Source organism: Rhipicephalus microplus, chromosome 4 (assembly GCF_043290135.1).
Source record: "Rhipicephalus microplus isolate Deutch F79 chromosome 4, USDA_Rmic, whole genome shotgun sequence".
Lineage (NCBI taxonomy): Eukaryota > Metazoa > Arthropoda > Arachnida > Ixodida > Ixodidae > Rhipicephalus > Rhipicephalus microplus.
In genome coordinates this window covers 34,925,354-34,946,561 of record NC_134703.1, presented here as the reverse complement: position 1 = coordinate 34,946,561, position 21,208 = coordinate 34,925,354, and the positions used below count along the sequence as shown (strand labels likewise).

Sequence of the window (21,208 nt, the reverse complement as noted above, 5' to 3'; positions counted from 1 at the left end):
GACGGGAGTACTGCGAACCAAGACATATCGGGCCAAATACGAAGGGGTAGACACAGTATGCAGTGCGTGTGGAGAGGAAGAAGAAACTGCCGAACACTTGATAATGTTCTGTAAAGGGCTTCACCCTATAGTTCAGGATGATGGCGCAGAGTTTTTCAAAGCACTGGGGTTTAGGGACCGGGAGGGCAAAATAGATTTTAAGCAAGTAGACTTAACTAGAAGGAGGTTATCTGATTGGTGGCTAAAGTCAAGGCACGAGTGAAAATTAAACTCTTCACTGCAAAGTACGAATCCTCAAACTCACTTTTTAAGGAAAAAATAAATAAATATAGTTTTGAGTTCATTAAGTATTACGGCTTGGTGGCGCTAGCCACCGCCCGATCTAAAGGGTACAGCCATATCCATCCATCCATCCAGCTGCTCCGGGTGAGAGAGAGAGAGAGTGACGTCAAAGCTCAGCTGCGACTTCACCTACTTTGTCCTGCTCCAACACCTGCGGAGATGGGTGTGCGTGGACTCAAGGGACAGTGCTGCACAGGCTAGTCAAAGAGCTGCTTCACTTCTAAAGCTTATGTCTCTTCAGATTTTGAAGCTCGATCTGGCTGCCTGTATGAAATAACATACCTCAACGAAAAGTCGCAACATGATGAAATTTCTGCTGCGACAAATTTTCGCAAGTTATGCAGCACGTCATAATTCAATGCTGAGATAGAGAGCCAGCAAGATCAATAAATCACGTCTGATTCTTAGGAACTCTGGGTTACTCAAAGCTCATGGCAGTAATGAATGGTGAGCAGTCCAAAAAAAATAATGGATGAAAGTGACGTCGTTAAATGCCTTCGTTACTGTAAATAAAAAATCACTCAAAAGTAGAAAGGGAGGAGAAGATACTGCTATCAAGATAATAGTTGAACATTGTAAAAAAATGTTCATCAGAACACACTACGGGGCATGCACGTTTCGAAGGGGATGTAAGTGTTACCATCGGGATACATCCACGGAACCAAGATCCTGTGTTCGTCCGCAGTTTGATTCATTTGTCACATACACCGAATATAGTGTAAGGGGGCAGATGTGGCACAACGTAACGTAAAGTGAGGGTTGGGTCGATTTACGTTTGGCTAATGGTGTGTGTGATGAATTGTAAGTGCTCATGCCAGATTTATGGGCTGTGTAACAACAGCCACTTGTTTTATCTCTAGAGGGTGGCTGATAAATGGATCAAGCCCCGTATTAGTGCGAATGCTGTAGAGCGTTTTTTTTTAATTGCTCGTCTAGCGACGGCAAGGTTTGGTTTTCTTTTTTTCCACATGCGAAGTGGATACAGTGAATTGAGGCCTCATGACTAATATCATCAGTAGTACAGGTACATTTCGCATTAATTGTTTTGTGTTCTCCACTCGTTGCTTATCTGCCGGCCTTTGAGCCTGCGTAGCACGATTTACCTTTTGGGAACACTATACCTTGCACCCTCACACTACCATATCGTTTCAGTCATAGCTTGGGTAGCCCCGTCAGTTGTCTACGCCATATATCTCTAATGGCCAACGCCTTGCATAGTTTGTAAAACGGTAGAGCAGAAAATGTGTTTAAAAGAAGGGTCTCCGTTTATCTAGCTGTCCCGGTTTTTTATTTCTTTTTTTTTCGTGAAATATTCTTCATACCAAGCAAACCCGTAAAAAAACCAGGAACGAACGGTCTTACCGGCTGCATAAATGTCATTACTTTTGGATAGAAATTGTGAAAGTCAAAACGGAAGTTTTATCTCCGTCAAAAGAAACCGACAAAGCTGGGCCGGACGGTCAGAACTGCGATGCAGCAAAAAACGCAAAGAAAAGGCTCAGTCATGAAGCCGCAACAGAGACAAAAAATGTGCTCAAAACGCGGAGGTGCGCCACGGGGGAGCCCGGTGGGGTCCGCTCGGAAGTTTCTCCCAGCCGGAGCCCTTGAGCCAGCCCAGGTCGTTTTCATATCCAAGCGCCCTTTCAAAATGATCCGTGGGCTTGGCATCAGGATTGCGCCGAGCGCGATAAATGGCTTTTGGTCAGTGAAAGAGTCGTCGCCCATAAGTGATGCCTCAGGATTCGGTGAAAATCCTCGACTGGAATCAAATCTCTCTCGACGTGTCACGCTTTTGTGTGACAACTTTCGCCCTTTTTTTTTTTTGGCTGGCCACCTTAATTTTTCATAGGCTCGACGTCATTTTGCTATACTCGACAACATGTGCTGGCCTCTAGCTTTCTAGTCGCTTTGCATTGCCGTGCACACAAACAACCACGAAGAACGGCCATGACTGTGTGAATGTTTTTTATTACTGTTTTGGCCCTGGGAAGTCGCGAATATGTGATGCATGATCAACTTTCGAGCGCATCACAGAGCAGCGGTCGGTCAAGCTTTCTCGTATGCATTCTTTGTGCCGGTGTACGGTGCTTTGTTTTGAGACTTCATTATATTTTTTCTAATTGACAGCAAGTGTATATAATACCAAATCTTTGCGAGAACTAAGGACAACGATATGATGCAGAAGCCACAACGCACGAAATTTTTTTCAGTGGAACTAGATTTGACACGTGGTGTGGTGTAATTCGGGCGCCATTTGCTGACGCCTGATACATCCGTATGCAATGTTGGCGTTCGACGGCATCGTGTCCACCAGTGATACCGAAAGTCGCGCCAAGCAGCGTTTCTATAGGCCGGAGGAGGCAATGTAGCCAAAAGTCAGTGAAATCGTAGTCCAAACGTAGCCCAAACCACCACGGCCGGTATTCGATCCGGCGACCTTCGGTTGCACACTCGAGTACTACCATCAGTAGTTCACCGCGGTATGTGAAGTGGTAGATGAATAATTAATCACATCTAGGCAAACTTGCTCCAGGCAAAACGGATGTCACGCAAAGCACGAGCAGCGACCACAGGTGTCAAAATCTGATGCTGGGTGAAACACGAGGACTTTTCATTCGTGACCATGGCAGAATGCAAGACTCATCATTCTCGGACTTGTGTATAAGGTGCACTTCTCGCGTTAAGGCTGCAATCTGACTTGAAACGAGATTAACCACCATGGAATCGGCGAAATTCTAGAAGGTTCCGAAATACGATGGTGCGTCTCATATTTTGTACCTGTACAAATAGAAATCCAACTTCTTGTGGCCACCAATGAGAAATTGCGACCCGACATCATGCGTTTTCTACTTCATATAGTAGTACAGCCAAAGTAGCGCTTATGAATAGGTGGAAAAACATTCAGCTACCACCGTGGAGGGGAAAAAAATTGCTCACAGACCAATTTGGTTTATGAACCACTTTTTCGCCCACTAAGACGAGGACATGAGCAGATTTCTCCTGAATTTTGCCTCTTTGCCCCCTTGAAAGCCTCCACTGAGTGCGACGTTTTTTTCTGCTCGATGAAAGTAATTTCTGAAGCATTGATAATGAGGACGCCATTTAGTGCGCTCAGAAATCAAAGTCGTAAATTTTATGTAGCCCAATCATAGCCATACAGCCCACTTACCCAAGCTGATACCCAGAGATGCGTTGTGTAGCCCAATTTAATATATATATATATATATATATATATATATATATATATATATATATATATATATATATATATATATATATATATATATATATATATATATATATATATATATATGCACCGGACCCACAGAATTTCTTTTTTGAATCATATATATATATATATATATATATATATATATATATATATATATATATATATATATACATATACCTGAGCGAAATTACATCAAGAATATTGTAAATCGAAGCTTGCGCAAGAACCAAAACTCCTTAGGCGAGAGCGCTATCGATGGCTGGCAAACACATAATTCGCCAAGTAAATCGATAAGTTTGGCTTAAGCAGTAAGACGAGTGATCTCTTCCTTATATCGACCAGCAATCACTGTGATGCGAAATAAAGGTAGGCAACCACACGTTCGAACGTGGAGTGCAACAAACCCTTCATGTTACACATTATTGTATTTGTGATTGTGCTGTACAGTAAGAATAACAGCGGAGACAAGGAACATCCCTGCCTCAGCTGCTTGCTACTATCACCATTCTCTTTGCCGTGGATTCCTTCCCATTCCACAGCAACGTTATTATCTCTGTACATCTCCCCCAAAAGATATACACAATCGCTCCCTTACGCCCACTTTTATAAATATATTTCAAAAGATTTTCTGAGTGAAGTTGCCATTCTATTAGCCTTAAGGGTATTCTAAATAAATAAATGTCCAGAAAACCTACGCACAAGAGCCTGCAACCACTGTTTTTCATTTTCGATGTTTTTATACGCTATGTAAGAACAAACAGGTTATTTTCTAATCATCTGGCTATTCGAATAACATTTTAGAGCATTGTTGGGGTATTTTCGGTATTTCTAGGCTAGATGAAATTTATTTCATGACGGAAAGCTTAGTCCTACTACAAAATCACTAGGTTCTACGGAAAGTCACCGACAGGGCAGAGAGAATAGGCCAGTGAGAATAGGAGACGAAAGGTAATACGTCACGAATGCCTGCGCTAGCATTGCTCTTCTTGATTGATATGTGGGGCTTTAACGTCCCAAAACCACTATATGATTATGAGAGACGCCGTAGTGGAGGGCTCCGGAAATTTCGACCACCTGGAAAGCATTGTTCTTTTTCCCGTGGATATATTTTGTTCCCTCTTCGTCATCTCACATTTGTTCGCCGAGTGGAGGAAGTTTTTTTTTTTTTTCGTTTTTCGATGGTAGTCGGCTCAAGTAATAAAGGCGAGAAAGAGTTAGAACACTAATTAAACACAAAGAATGACCGTCGACGTCCACATAGACGGTGCAAAAGATCATCATCATGTTATGAGGTGATCGAGTGACCTCGTAATTACTTCACATATCGCCAATATAGCTGACTCCATGACATCATGGCGACGTTCTCATAACGTGACGTCGAATGATGGCTTAATCTCTTGACGTCATAGCTGAGTCATTGGTGGGTCGATCCCAGAGGCACGTGATATGTAGAAACCTCGAAATGACTCCGATATCGGAAGCAGTGCCAGAGCACGCTGGATGCAGAAACCTTGCGCGAGCGACGGGACGAATACGGAGACAGAAAAAAAAATTTAAATTGCCTAGGAGTCATCCTATCGGAATGTGCAAGGAACCACGCGAGTTTATCTCTTCCTTTATGTTTGTGGATGGATGGATGCTATTAGCGTCCCCACTTAACGTGGTGATTGTTGTTGTTGTATTGTTATTATTGTTATTGTTGTTATTGTTGTTGTTATATTGTTATTGTTATTGTTATTAGTATTGTTATTGTTGTTGTTGTTGTTGTTGTTGTTGTTGTTGTTGTTGTTGTTGTTGTTGTTGTTACTGAATTTTGGTCTTAATTTGTCTAGCTGAGTTCAGGTAATTTTCCTACGAAAATTCACGGCCCAGCTTACCACCCCTTACCACAGACTATACCGCCAGTCTGCCGTTTTCTTTATGCCCAGTTTTTCGCCACAGCACATCTGACACTGTTTTACTTACTTCTTTCGTCGCCACAGCCCATTCGACATTCTTTTACTTACTTCTTTCATCGACCTGGCTACCTTTCCAATGTTATCCCTAAAACCCGAGGCCTTACGTAGGCTAGCACTTTAAGATACGAGCGCGCGTGTATATCATTACATTCAATTAAAACATCCTCCCTCGGATCGTTAGCTTCTCCAAGCAAGGCAACCCAATCTCATTTAAAACCGTAAAGCATTCCCCCTCGAATAATCGTAAAACGTCTCTCTCGTTGTTTCGGCTTTGCCCTTCGAATAGTTACAAAGAGACACCTTTTTTTTTTCCCGTCTCTGCTATGCACTAAATCCTATCCGCCTCTTTGGCTTTTCGTTTAACGATCACCGTTGCCACACCGCTTACACTTTCAGTCACACACTTCCTGGCGAGTGTCTTTCTTTCAAGAACTGTGGGTCAACGCTCTTCTCATACCTATACCGGAACACTTTGTCTGCCCGTCTGCTGACTTATACGTTCCTTAGTTTCATTACAAAAGAGCAAGTGCCACCGCACGTTTTACATGTTCTGTTGTGAAGTATATATTTTTGTCCACACGGCCCCACGAAGTGTGAGGGCCATGGGACGTCTTGATGTTCTCCCGTAGTACAGTATCAAGAACTCTATATCGTTAGCAACTATTTTAAACCGTAAGTAGTATCCATATTATTATTATTATTATTATTATTATTATTATTATTATTATTATTATTATTATTATTATTATTATTATTATTATTATTATTATTATTATTATACTCTTATTTTTGGGCGTAGGGTAAAATGTAAAGTAATGAAAGAATCGCGTTGGGTTAAATAGGGTAATTTTGATCATGACACTGGATATTTTCCAAAAAATGAGTTCACAATTCGCTGTTTCGGAGTTCTCCCACAATGGCGTTATTTTTTGCCGATGTTTATATTCAATTTCTTTGTTTCTTTTTTTTTTGCCTGCATCACCGACCTCTATATTACCAATGTACCAGTTAGGGGCCTAAATGAGCGAATATTATCTTTCTCTTTTTTGCCCTTATAGATTGATTACGTTGACAATCCTCTCTCTTCGCGAACTGTGTAGTGTTCGCCTGACATGTAAGAATGCTTATACGGCTTTGAGGAGGGACGCTTTAATCGTTAGTGAAGCTGAAGAGAACCTCATCTAAACCCGGAGAAGTTGCACTTAGAAGTTTTTCCCTTCAGCTTTCTGCATTTTTCCTTTGCAGTACCACGCCCGCTAGATACAGTGGCGGTGGTTTTGCGTTGAACCTCGCCCGTGGAACGCTTTCCCCGCTTGACGGGAACCGGCGCTTCAGTGGCAGTCATTTAGAGCACGTGATGTAACCATGCGGCCGCACATTCAAAATCGCGACGTATTAGTCAATAGTGGTTCACAAGGGCGATACGCAAGCTACCCGCGCAGCTCTACGAAACTCTCAGCCTCTACAATAACTCGCTCCTTAATAAGAGCCTAATTTGGACTTTAGGATGCCGAGAAGACGAGAATTGGCAGAACGTACAGCAGCAACGAGTCACAGCACGCCCCTACGGATCTCGATTTTGGAAAACCAGGCGATCCAGTCGCCCTGAGGACGCAAGCCTGCCCGCTTATGTAGTTGCTGCTCGTGCATTTGATGAAACAAAAGCTTCCAAAGTGAAAACGGTTCTATTACCGTGCTTTTTTATTGCGTACCTTGATTCTGTACGAAATCAGAGAACCACAAAAGGGGCCAGGTGCTTGAATATTAGAAGAGGTGAAGGAGGGGCGTTGTTGACGTGAGACGGATAACAATGCGTCAAAGTGAAAGACTTCCGTCATTTAAAGGTGGTAACACTAGTGAGCGCACAACAAAGAGGTTGCTCAGGTGAGTGCGCAAGCACAAAGAAAAACTTTCCGTAAGTAAAATTTTTGGTGTGCTATTATTTCTACGCTCCGAGGCCACAGGCTGAAAAGGAGACAGTGCGCCAACCACCTACTGTAGGTTTTTACTTTTTCCACGCTATGTGTTCATGTAGGTCTAAAAGTTATAGCACACAAACACCTCTCGAGCTACAAGAGGGATACCGCACGTACGCAATGAGGTAGCTCGATAGCATACACAAACAAGAACGTGAATACCACCCATCTAGCAAAGCTCTTTGTTATTCAAAGAGAGAATAGCCTTTCGTATGGACATCTGATCCACGCAAGCGATAAAGCCTGAGGCGATATAACAACCAGCGTCTCTATCGTGTTTCGTAGCGGTATTCTCTTTGTTTTTTGTATTCTGTTCTTTTTACAACGGCGTCTACTGGGCGTTCAATGGACGCAACACAAAACGCTAAAGTGTGTTTTTTTGTGCATTATCTTGATCGCTTCTAACATTACACTTATCCAGTAAAAGCTCTCCTCCACCGCCTCCGCCCGCCATAGTGAAGGCGAGGGCCACTGCGTGTTCATACGGCCGGCATCAATGGAGGGATTGTGTCGCGTGATTGAAATAAAAACCTTATTCATATTAATACCTTCCCCTGTACTGACATTCATCAGTTTGTGCAACCGATAAATTAAAAAAAAAATGGCAGCATATCCGCTGGGTGAATGATGGAGAGTGGGGCGAAGCATCCATCCGTTTATTCGTTCTTGCTTCCGTCCGTCCATGCGTCCATCTGTGTGACCGTCCATGCGTCCATCCGCCCGCCCGCGCGTGCATCTGTTCGTGCGTCCGCACGTCCATTCGTGCGTCCGTCCCTGCGTTCGTCCATGCGTCCATCCGTCCGTGCAGCCATTCGTGCGTCCGTCCATGCATCTGTCTCTGTGTCCGTTCATCCATCTAGTCAACACTCCAAGTATCACCATCTCGCATCTTTTCATCATATATCTCGCATATAGAAGCACCGCCATCCAGCGGACATTCCAAGGACTAAACGAGAGGTGGCACACACATACTTTCTTACGGCTTGCACTTCTTGTCTACTTCCCACCTTTAACCACCTCGAGTTCATGGTATATACTAGTTCACTGTATTCATGGCACTGCAGCCCAATGCTCGCTAAACCTTTCTAAAACCAAGGAGGTTACGCCAGCGAGTATAACGTCGCAACCCTTTCTTGTCAGATAGTGCTCAATGTACATGCCAATGGCTGCTAATGTGGAATGAGAGAAAGGAGATTTCGGCTTTTAGTTAACGCGCACGCTGCGAATTTTTTATTGTTCGACAAACCACAGGAGAAATCTCCCACCGGCATCACCTTGCAGGTATAAACGAGACTGGTTAGCACTACGGCGAGGGACGAACGGGTGCCGCTTTAAGAAGCTTCGCCCCTAAAAGGTGCTTCGAAAGAGTTTGAAAGCTGCTTTAAACAACGCAAAGAGGGGTTGGAATGTGAATATTCATTGACAGTTTGCTTGCTCGATACACGTGAAGTCCGTTGAACAATAACAAAACATTGAACAATGCTATAACCAATGAAATTTAAACTTCTGTATACACAGGAACCCGCAGAAATAGTCTCCAATATTTGTTAGTATAATCGAGTAGCCATGCGCATTTAGAGAAAAATATATCAGCTTCAGTAATGTGTGGCAGAGAGAAAGCGTACATATCAGACTGCATTAGTAGTACAGACGAGTAATTAAGCACATGGCGGGTTGGTGTCATTGTCTTCAAACTCACACCTATAGTACGCATGCGGCTTCACAAACTTAAGTGCCGCTGCATTCTAAATCTCCTCTACATATATAGCCTACGTCGCGTGAAACTACGATGCAGACGTCGAAGACGGTCTCCTTTTGAGGGCAGTAGTGCGGCCAGCGAGGAAACACGAGTGCATAATAAGAGAGGGCCATATGTCGGATGACAAGATCGATAGACATGCGTAGCCCAGCCGTGCAAAGAGATGGCTTAGGGACCAGAGCCCGGTCCACGCCGGACGAGGTTTAGGGGATGCGCCGGTTTCCGGCTCTTGTCCGGCGCCGCTTGAATATTTATGAGGTTTTAAAGGTCATTACGTCCGGTCGGGATCACGCAGCGTCCAGCGGCCCGTTTCCAAAGCGGCCGCCGGAAGAGGACCGCGGCAGGGACGCAACCAGTAACTATACTTACTACGCGGCAGATTCGAATGCAGACCTCTATCCCGAAAGACTCCCCGCTAAGGGTCTTTACGGCCTGAGGAAATGAGCGTCCTCGGATGACGCGTCGGCGTCCACGGCGTTCATTTACACTTGTCATTGGAAAGATCATGCACCACTGCGCGAGTGACTGCCCCGATATTGCTCCGATAGGCTTACTACATGAAACAATATATACAGCAAGATTCAAACCACAGTGCCTCTTTTAAGGTCACACTGCTTCTCGAGGTCTTGATAATGTCACGCGCTTTCAACACATGTCGGGTCGAACGCCTGCGTTCAATAATTGTGCCCGGCTTCGTGGGATACATATATGGAACGGGGTCCCTCACACTATTGTCCACCTGCGAGAACCCAATCACATTTAAAATTAACTATTATTTTATTTAGGTGCTGAGCACTTTGAGGACTTTTATTTGTGCTGCCGAATGTACTGCGTTTATCTCTCTTCCCTCTCTATCTTTCATCTCGCCCATCCCCCTCCCATGCGCAGTGTGGCAAACCGGCTGCCTATGGGCTGGTTAACCTCCCTGCCGTTCTTTTCCTCCTATTTTCCTTCCTTCAGGCTGTCGTACATGTTGTCATATGCTGTCGTCATCGCTCTGTGTAACGCAGGCAAAACCAGATAATGCATAGCGAGCTGTAACATACAGAGCACGCGGTCACGCAAATAGAAGTCCTTCAGGGGCGAAGCACATATACCCCGACACGATTTATCCGCATTGCTCGCATTGTAGCTCAAAAGCCACACTTAATTACATTCTCGGGGCCTGCGGGGAAGATCCCCCACCTCCCGACTTCCTGGCCACTCGCTCGCCAGAGATGTGGGAGGCAGTTTTGACATCCACTACTCCGAACAAAGGGCAGGGCCACCCAGTTCAGCCTGGCGGATCACCTGACGACAATAATGTTGTGTTCCCCCCTCTCTCTCTCTTCTTATGCCGTTGGTCATTACCTCCTCTGTAGTCGCAGTAGTAGTTTGTAGCCACCTTGCCCCGCCGTGGTGGTACTCGGCTGCTGACCCACAAGTCACGGGATCGAATGCCGGCTGCGGCGGCTGCATTTCCGATGGGGGCGGAAATACTGTAGGCCCATGTGCTCAAATTTGGGTGCACGTTAAAGAATCCAGCTGGTCGAAATTTTCGGAGCACTCCACTATGGCGTCTCTCATCACATGGTGGTTTTGGCACGTTAAACCCCACATATCAATCAATCAATCAATCAATCACTCAATCAATCAATCAATCAATCAATCAGTTTGTAGCCACCTCTAGTTTATAGGTTGCTCAATAGATGGCGTTGTCTGCATATGTGATTGGGAATAATAGAACTAGATGACGTTAGTGGTTTTCACAGCATATTCACGGAGTGAATGACGATGAGTGGGGCGAAGCGTCCTTGCGTCCGTGCTTCTGTCTGTCTGTCCATCCGTTCGTACGTCCATACGTCTGTCCATGCGCCCGTCAGTCCGTCCGTCAGTCCTTACCTCTTTCCGTCCGTCCAGACGCACGGACGGACGGACACAAGAATGGACGGACGGACGCTTCGCCCCACTCATCATCATTCACTCCGTGGATATGATGTGATTTTTTTCTTCGAGCAACTTGGTGATGAATTCAAAGCAATTATACTTCGTCTTTCTCTTCGATCGCCTTAATGATGATATCAACACAAGCAAAACCACACAGAGCATAGCCTATAGTGTAGCGTATTGACCACGCACTCGTACTGAAGGGAAGTCTTCTTCCTCCTGTTCTTCGAGCGACCTCATGATGATACAAAGTGCGGGTTACAAATGTGGCCAGGGAAACACGACAACGCAATACACGTCTGAAAATTGATAAAGCCAGAGAGCAAGCAATATTAGGAGAAAAAAGAAAGAAAAGAATGGAAGAAAAAAATAAAAAAGACGAAAATAAAGAGAAAAACCTAAAAATGACTGCAATAAAGCACCGAAACGAAGAGGAAAGAGAGAGAGAAAACCGAGGAGAAACAAAGAAGGGTGCCCAGCTCCAACGTTCCTTCATCCTTGGAACCACTAGGCCGAAACTATTAATTTTTTTTACATGTAGATTTCTCATTTACAAGTGCTTTATCAAAGGAATCCTTTATAGCATACTGCTTGAGCTGCTACTAGTTTTCAGCGTATAATATTTTCTTAATTTACATTTTCCTTCTTCGTGTATTAACAAAATATATAGAGTGTGGTTTTGTTGCATATACATGCAACTAAATCCAACCCTACCCCTGCAGGGAAAAGAGGCGGGGGTGGATTTATGTGCACGTTAAATAACCCCAGGCGGTCAGAATTTCCGAAGCCCTCCCCTATGGTGTCTCTCATAATCTCGTCGTGGTTTCAGAAAAATAAATCACATCAAGTAATTATTACTTCTTGCATGCAGTGCATAATTACTGGGGTTCACAGGACCCTCGACATTGCACTGATATTTTCCAATGCTCACCAGTGTGGCTGCGCTAACTTAAAAATGTAAGGTTATTTACTTCCCTCTATTTCGGCACATGGATGCGACTATTTTCATGCTATTAGTGATGCTACATGACTGGACGTTGTGTAGGGATAATTTGCAGCGTATATAGTGTACGGGAAACTGCGTCTGATGAGAACTACAGTGTTATGTAATTGCGTTTTTCTTCGTGCGAACTCTCCTGATCTGTTCTTCCATTTATGGAATTTTTCGTTACTATGCTTTTCATGTCCATGAAAAAGAGTAGCTGGCGCCTCACAAAAGCGACAACATCTCCTAAATATCGTACAATAATTTTTAAAAATCTTCTCGTTCACTCAGAGGGCGGCACCTGTCTGCGGCTTCTCCGACTGGACGTTCCGTACGTGGCACGCCGAGGAGAACCCGTGTGGCTGAACTGCAGCTACGACCTCGAGCGCGACCAGCTCTACTCCATAAAGTGGTACAAGAACAACGTCGAGATATACCGGTACTTGCCCAGCGAGACGCCTCGAGTGAAGGTCTACAACATGCCCGGCATACACATCGATGTGAGCACAAATTCTTAGTTTTTTCACAAAACAAGTGCTGCAACAAACCACGTAGTGCGAACACTTCTACAAAAACCTCTTCGACACTACAATATATATATATATATATATATATATATATATATATATATATGCATCGCTGGCGCGTGTGTTTGACTACGGGCAAGCTGTGGTACTGATTTCTTATGTGACATATCATACAAAAGTCAATGAAATCATTCTTTTTTTTAAAGTATCAAGCAAACAGACGAGTGGATAATTAAAATGCTGTCATTAAATCATTTGATGAGCACCTGTTACAAAGAAGTACAGACATAAACTCAGAATTCCTGCCAATATACGTCAGCATATAAGTAAAACATCCATATTTATTGTAACAAATAATAGTGGAGAAGTACGTATAGCACGAAAGTATGCAGTTGCGTGAAGAAAATTTAATGGGAAATTGATATGTTCTTCTGGCAGATTATTAGTGCAACGAACAGATTGCGTAAAAGAACATTCCTTACATTTTGCTGCTGGAATCGCTTTATTCCGCCCCACTACGGAGGTCTAGTGACTAAGGTACTCAGCTGCTGACCCGCAAATTGCGGGATCAAATCCCGGCTGCGGCGGCTGTATTTCAGATGGAGGCGGAAATGTTGTAGGCCCGTGTGCTCAGATTTGGGTGCACGTTAAAGAACCCCAGGTGGTCTAAATTTCCGTAGCCCTCCACTACGGCGTCTCTCATAATAATATAGTGGTTTTGGGACGTTAAACCCCACATATCAATCAATCAATTGATTGCGCGAATTATTATGCATAAGTATAAGCTTTCGAAATAAAAAAATTCATCCATGGCATCCCTCACCACATCCCGTACGAGTTTAGGCCCATATTACCGCAAATCAGGTCTATGAAATCCCGCAAAGTGATGGAATGGTTAAGAAAGGTCAATTTACGAGCCCACCATTCATGGCGTCAAGCTACAAGCAAACCCATATCAAGTTCTCAGTAAGAGAAGTGGCCAAAAGCAGAGTATACTAGAACAAGGGAGTGCTCGAAACAAGCTTTAAAAAGTATACTGAAAACAGGGTAAAGCCGCTAGTGGCGCTGAGAACGGTAGCCAGCAATATGTCGTCATTCAAGAATCGTGCGCAGCTCCAACCGAGTGGTGCAGAGTTAGAATGTCCGTTTCCCTCTTAAAATGCTTTTGTTCGATTCGGAGCGGTGAGTCATGGGCTTTAATGTGTAATATTTTCGTTACACCCGTGTAGAATTTCTTCTTTTTTTGAAAGTAGCTTTAGTGTCCACATATTGCCACAAAGCTTTTCGTGAAATGGGAAGTGATCTAGCAAAAATTCGCCAATGGGCGTAATTATTTTCAGCGCCATCACGCCACATTCAACAGAAACATGAAGTAAATCGAAATGAGACTTCACATCTATAGCGTTAGTTTTAGTAGCAATGCGTTAAGCTAGTTTAAGGGAATAAAGGAAAATCAATACATTTATAACAAGTGACACTAAAAACAATAAATCACCATCAACAGCGGTAATTCCAATTAGGGCCTTCTTAGTGCGAAACGGGCATTCTACTCGCGCACCGCTTCGGCGGAGCCGATCGCAATTCTTAAACAAGGGCACATCGCAGGCTACCGATCGCAGCGCCACAAACGTATTGACCCTGTTTGAGCTTCATTTGCTGTACACTGGTGGTTCTGTCGTTCCGAGCACTTCCCTGTTCAAGTGTGCCCTACCAAAACTTTGTGGCTCGAAACAGGGAAGCTTATTGCATAGTAGTAACAGCACTTCAGGTGAGCACACTTGTCTGGTGTAACAAAATCACTTTAATGGTACGTACAAACAAGAGAACATAGACACGATACAACTTAGTACTACGAACGCCTGGTTGGCAAGTTTTATTCCTTAACGAATCACGATCGTACTCGAGCTCCATTCATGCGGTCAGCAATGTAGCTCAACTTCAGGACGATACATGACAAATGAACTTTCACTAAGCATGTGTAAAATAGCTTTTTTCTGGTAGGAGTGTTCTTTCGACTTTGACTACTTGGCCAAGTATAGCGCCACTCCCAGGAATTAGGTCATGGCTGTCAAGAGGGTTCGCCAGGTGGCCGGTATGATTGGCTTGCCGGTCTCTCCGTGGCATTGAGTTGGGTGCACGACCTTGTCGCGTTCCGCAGGGCCATATGAAGGTGTGTTCAATTCAAGCCGCTCAGTTCTAGTATACGCATAAAACTTAAAGTATTACTAATTAGTTTAAATAATAGATTAACGAGCTTCTCCTTAAAGAATAAAATAATAGGATACAAAGCCCAGTCCTTCTTTTCATCAAGGTCAGTGAAGAGAGGCACGAGTGAACGTCGTAATACAATGCTGGCTCCATTCAGTGCCGCACCTGTTTCCTGCAACATGGCCAGTGCTGTTGTAGTAAACGCGTTTAGTTTATTTCATCAGCAGACGTTTTGAAGTTCCTGGACGTCTACTGAGCGTGCCACAACAACAACTTGATGGTCTAAATGATTCGATCGATCTAGCAGATAACTTAAAGCTGCACGAAAGATCGAGGACAGAGCTGTGGAACAAACATAACAGGACGAGCGCTGAATACCCAACTGGAAATTTTCGATTAATTTTATTCTGCAGGTCGTTCAGTACACCTTCTTTTGTGTTTGTTCCTCAGATCTAACATCGCGTTTATTTTTTTCTCGCAATGCTTCACGCTATTCGCGACGTGCTTACATTGGATAGATTCGACGTCAACGAAGAGAAATGTGTGAACACAAATGCTGCATTCACGCAGCATGTCTTGTAAACTAAGGGGCCTTTCGTGAGAGGCAACCATATGAGGTGAGCATGTAGTGAGGCAAAGAAAAGCTGAAAAAAAAGCTGGTCTGTGTTGGAACACATTTTTCACACCGCCAACACATGGTCACCGAAAGACAAGCACTGACGCTAACTTGTCCCATGAAAAGTTGCTGCACCACTCGGGAACGGGGTAGATTAAACGAAGGCACTACATTTCACCCGCCTCTTCAATGTGCAAGTTTGCCATAAACCACAGGCGTTTGCAAAGCGTACAAGCGTAACTGGGCACAATTTGCGGGTAGGTGGCCGTCTTGCGAATTTCTTGCCGATCGACGTTCTGATACGGTGAATGGTTCGCTCCGTGGTATTTCTAGCAGCCATCTACGCTGCTACTCAGTGATCTTGAAGAGTGCAGGATGTGCGCCATGAACGAGCGACAGCGTAGCCCACCCAGCTCTGAACTGAACCGTTCATTTTCACGACACTCGCCCGTCGACATGTTTGCCTTTCTAAAGTGCTTAGTGCTGCACTTTTGCTAATCGGAGCTGAAACAAGCGAAGCAGGGGTGGCTCTAAATACTGTTGATCAATGTTGAACATGCCGTATGCAGCTGGTTTGGCGTCTAAGGCTGATAGGGTGCGAAAGACAAAGCGTCTGCGAGAACTTCGCCTTAGCCGAACCGGAAAACCAATACGGCCTACCCCACGTTGCATCAGGTGTACAAATGATATTAGAGCACTTGTGCTTTAGCCCCGCCGCAGTGGTCTAGTGGCTAACGCAGTCGGCTGCTGACCCGCAGGTCATTGGATCAAATCCCGGCTGTGGCGGCTCCATCTTCGATGGAGGCGAAAATGCTGTAGGCCTGTGTGCTCAGATTTGGGTGCACGTTAAATAACTCCAGATGGCCGAAATTATTTTCAGAACTTTCTGCTAGAGCGTCTCTCATAATCGTATGTTGGTTTTGGGACGTAAAACCCCACATATTATTATTATTATTATTATTATTATTATTATTATTATTATTATTATTATTATTATTATTATTATTATTATTATTAGCAGTTGTTCTTAGCCACAGAAGTAGTGCCACTGGGCTGAATGGAAAGCCTAATCAAAGGAGAAGCGGACACTACCGTATAGCCAAAAAGCCAATTAAGAGAAAACGGGAACGCAGACTGCATAAGCGCTAGTTGTGCCCGTTCGTGCATCGTGGCTAGGAAGAACGGGAGCGCACAATCAGATACACGCACACAAAAAGAAGGTGCTAGACTCTGGAGAACGCCAACTTTCTAGTGTGCTTGATTAGAGATGACATTGTAGCGCTCGACTTCACGCACATGCGCATTGCTATTACTTTTGACGAAATATCAAAGTTGTTTTTCCTTTCAGAATAGGCACGCTCTTTTGACGTCTGAGACAAAAACACATCGCTTACGTTGTTATTGTTATGATTTCTGGAGTGAAACACTGGCAGATTTTACCACTCATATCGTGTCTTCCCACTACCTAAAATGGCCATGTGATCAAACAGTGGCTTTCTAGATTTGTATTTCACGCAACTGCGGCGATTAACAGCCAAATCGCTTTCCGGCTCCTCGCTGAAGGATGTATTATGGCACTTCAACTTCCAATTGACCACCTTCCCGTCTCTTCAATATAAACTTCCCCACGTGCCAGTGGAATGTAGTGAATAATGCAAATATTGTACTCAACGAATATTTTTATGAGCTTGAATTGGCTGGCTCCTCTTCTTTTTCCCGTCGTTTTCTACCCATGCACACAAGCCTGACAGTATGAATGGTGTGGGAAAAAAAACTGCGCTGACAGATTGCTTTTCAGATTTTTTTTTCTTCATGGTATATGGTACCTTAAGACCATTCACTTTTTTTAACGCAAATTAAGCAACATCCGTAATATCTCTGAAAGCAAAAGAGACAAGGAGCGATTTCTCTCAACCTGCTGCTACAGGCCAAGTGGTGGGAGCAGATTTTTTGCACCACATCCAAAAGGCGCCCCAGCACCACACCTCTCTTAAACGAAACTTTGAGGGGTGGAAATAAAAAAAAATGAGTCGCTGGATATCTTAAGACAATGAGCAACAGTTGCAACAAGCGCATAAGTCAACTTCATGGCCAGACATGAGACGTCAGTTCAGGTGGAAGATGGAGATGATAAATAACGCACGGCTGCAAAGTCCTTAATACTTGATGTGTGCAGCACCTTGAAAGAAAACAGAAAAATCACTCGCATTTTCACCGAAGTTCCTCTTTCACCGAAAAATACAAGAGCGATGCACTGGTCTGACAAATGATAATTATTCTTCCCCGCAAGGGTCATGGTCTGAGACGGCCACTTTCTGTACATATCGCTTTGAATACGAGTTGATTAGGTAGCTGAATAAATTTAGACAAGTAGTCGCTTCGATCGCTGCACAAGCGAGAAGCGACAGAGATGGTTACGGCTTCATCTTTTCAACCGTAATCTTACACAAACTTTTTACTCGCAGGTCTTCCGCTCCAACATCAGTGACCTGTACTTAAACGACACCGACTTAAACTCGGAGGGCAAGTACCGCTGCGAGGTCTCTGCCGAATCACCGTCCTTCCAGACAGAACGTGCTCAGCAGGAGATGATCATGTACGGTAAGTTATTTATCTCGCGAGAACCGCCGCCTCGCAACTGGCGCAGCTCGCTCACTTTATTCATTCCGCATCGGAGCAAGTCTCACGACCGTTTTCGCACGTCCGCTTCTTTATATTTCAAAACGTGCTGACCAGCACTTCGCCGGAAATTCGCGAGCTTTACGATATTTTACGCTGTCCGTTGAAAATTTTATTAGAAATACGACTGGATTTGATAGTAAAAGTATACGCGCGCAAACATAACTATCGCTTTCAACTGATCTCTTATTTAGGGACTCGAAGTTTTCTTGAGCCAGAGATTTAACTAGTAAACAGCAAGTTAACCGAGATGATTCAGTCGTTCCTAATCTGCTACGAACAGCGCATTCATCTTCATGATGCGTTTAAGAGATTTAAAAAAAGTTGGCCACGGCCGTATAGTAGTTACCAAGTTCGAGCTGCTGACCTGCAAGTCACGCACTCTTGGCAGTCGCACATCGATGGAGACAAAATTCTAAGGGCGCGTGTTCTGTGCAATCCTACCACACATTATTGCACACCAGATGAATTAAATTTCTGCAACCCTTTACTACGGCATGCCGTATGAGCGTATCCTGATTTAGGCCGGTGAAACACTACCTATTATTAAAAGAGGCAAAAAACCAAAAAAAGAACGGTATCGCCGTTGATCCCGATGCTCCGTAATGCAAAGTTATAGCGCAGTTGTTGATGTGTTCCACTGCTGCGATATCAGAAGAAGAAATAAGTAGACTTGTCGGCGACGACTTCCTGTTCTGAAGCTTGAACCGCCGCGTCCTTAATAGCTGCACGCATCTCCGCGTTCTCCGGTCGTCGTCGTCACAGAAACAACTTCCTGAGGCGATTTAGACCCGCCACAATGATCTAATGGTTGCGGTTCTAGACTGCCGACCCGCAAATCACGGGATCGAATGCCGGCCGCAGTGACCACATTTTTGATGGAGGTGAAAATGCTTGAGACCCGTGTACTTAGATTTAGGTGCACGTTAAAAAACCTCGGAAGGTCAAAATTTTAGGAGCCCTTCACTACGGCGTCTCTGATAATCGCATCTTAGTGTTGGGATGCTAAACCATAACAATTATTATTACATGAAACTACTTCGTATCGAAAAGAGGTGCCCCGCCGTGGTGCTCTTGTGGCTAAGGTACTCGGCTGCTGACCCGCAGGTCGCGGGATCGAATCCCGGCTGCGGTGGCTGCATTTCTAGTGGAGGGGGAAATGTTGTAGGCCCGTGTGCTCATAATTTGGGTGCGCGTAAAAGAATCCCAGGTGGTCGAAATTTCTGCAGCCCTTCACTATAGTGTCTCTCATAATCATATGGTGGTTTTGGGACAATAAATCCCAAATATCAATCAATCATTAGTACTGAGAAGAGCTTTGGTGGGGCCTGTAGGAATGTAGTGGCTGAAAAAGCAGCGCTGCAAAAGTTCAAAAAGACCGCAGACAAAAGCGACACGGACGAACGCAGCGCAGCATCACGCTTCGTCTGCGGTGCTCTTGTCTGCCGCCTTTGCGAACTTTGCAGCGGTGATTTTTCATATGTTTGGTTATGTGGTTAACCGAGCGCTCTGAGCAACGGGGCTGACGAAGACAACGACGTTCGGTACATTGCGTTACAGCGTGAGCCCATTTCATGGCCGTCGCCTTAAGACTTACCTCTTTCCGTGCACCATCAATTTTTCCAATTACAGAAAGGGTGGATTCACTTGCGCGCCTCAAAGCTGTACGAACACACTTGTTAGAAAAATCATCGCTCCCCAATTCATTGACAAAATAAAAAAAAAGCTTAAATTCGTCAGCAACGACCACAGATACAGGAATTTGTCAGACGCTCTAAACGTTTTCCTGTCCTTTCGTCGCGACGAGTGGACGAGAAGGGGAAGTGACAAAGAACTGGGGAAAGGCAAGAAATCTATGGAAGGCTGTTTCAGCTTTGGCTAGTAATGTGAAACCTGAAAAGGGGCCAAGCATCCAGTCTGCACCGGCGTTTCTCACAGCAAGATCGCTTCGCTCCTAATGAACAATGAGGCAGATGAAGAAGAGGGGCCTGACCGACGTAATTCACCACAGGGTTTCGAGAGAGATTTGTTTGATGAGGCACCAAGCCTGAAAGCGTGCATGCAGGGAAAGATATTTTGGCTCCACCAACCTGAACTCATTGCGAAAGTGTTGTGCTATGTACATATGTATAGCCTTGCGTTTGCTATAAAATGTGCGATGTTGACTTTTGTGCAAGAGAAGAGAAGTAGCCGGCGCCACGCATTGACACCATCCTCTCCTTATATAAATTTAAGTTAAAAAAAAAAAACGCCGTCGGAAAGCAGCGTCGGAATGCATTATACCTTGAGGTTCATCTTACGCTTGTTTCAATTTTACCGTAAGTTGGCTTCTTGTTACGCTCTGCAACGCGTTAGGAAGTACGCTTTACAGAAGAAAACTTGTGATTTAAATCGATCTTCAAAAGGAATTCAACAAACTTCTTGTTAATCATTAGAATTAAATTTTGATACGTAGTCGCTACTTGTTTGACAAACTGTTGCCTTTTTTTTAACTTTTAGTGGACTGATTTTTAGTCTTAGTGGCACTTACCACAATTTTTGTGGCGTAAACCCGTTTATGCACCATTTCGAAATGACACGCTGACAAGTTGAGACCCTACTGTGCTTCGCGGCCCCTAACAGGGGCAGGAAGCTACGTCAACGCACATCACGGAACGCGTTCGCTCAGTTTTGAAGCTGTGTAACTTCCGGCATGGGATGACGCACGTTTTTGTACGTCCTCTGAAAGACGGGAGTCACAGTATTCGGCAATACTGTGCCTACGAGCACCGGTTTGCTGGCGCAGCCGAAAGAGAGACCTCTTAAAGGCCTAACTACACGCACGCTTCAAACGCGCACGTACACCTCAGGCGCACATCGCGAATATCGGCGGCTTCCAACTATACGTTTCGCGTGCTCTCCATAGGCGTGCGTATAGGATTCCCGTCAGGAGGGTGAGGGGGGGGGGGGCGGCGAAAGTTTGTCGCAGTGCACCCGTCCCTACATTGTCAATGTATGGGA

General features: G+C 44.5%; 2 protein-coding genes across 6 annotated transcripts in view; one reads left to right on the top strand and one right to left on the bottom strand.

Moving 5' to 3' along the window:
- The window catches only part of LOC142814225 (uncharacterized), a 367,645-nt gene that overhangs the window by 88,872 nt on the left and 257,565 nt on the right, over window positions 1-21,208 (bottom strand). The window lies entirely within an intron of this gene.
- LOC119172583 (uncharacterized) overlaps window positions 1-21,208 on the top strand; it is a 140,982-nt gene that overhangs the window by 67,173 nt on the left and 52,601 nt on the right. Inside the window, exons 2-3 of the mRNA XM_037423740.2 lie at window positions 12,470-12,678; window positions 17,995-18,130. Of these exons, the coding sequence (XP_037279637.2) occupies window positions 12,470-12,678; window positions 17,995-18,130 (345 nt within the window). The remainder of the gene's footprint in view (window positions 1-12,469; window positions 12,679-17,994; window positions 18,131-21,208) is intronic.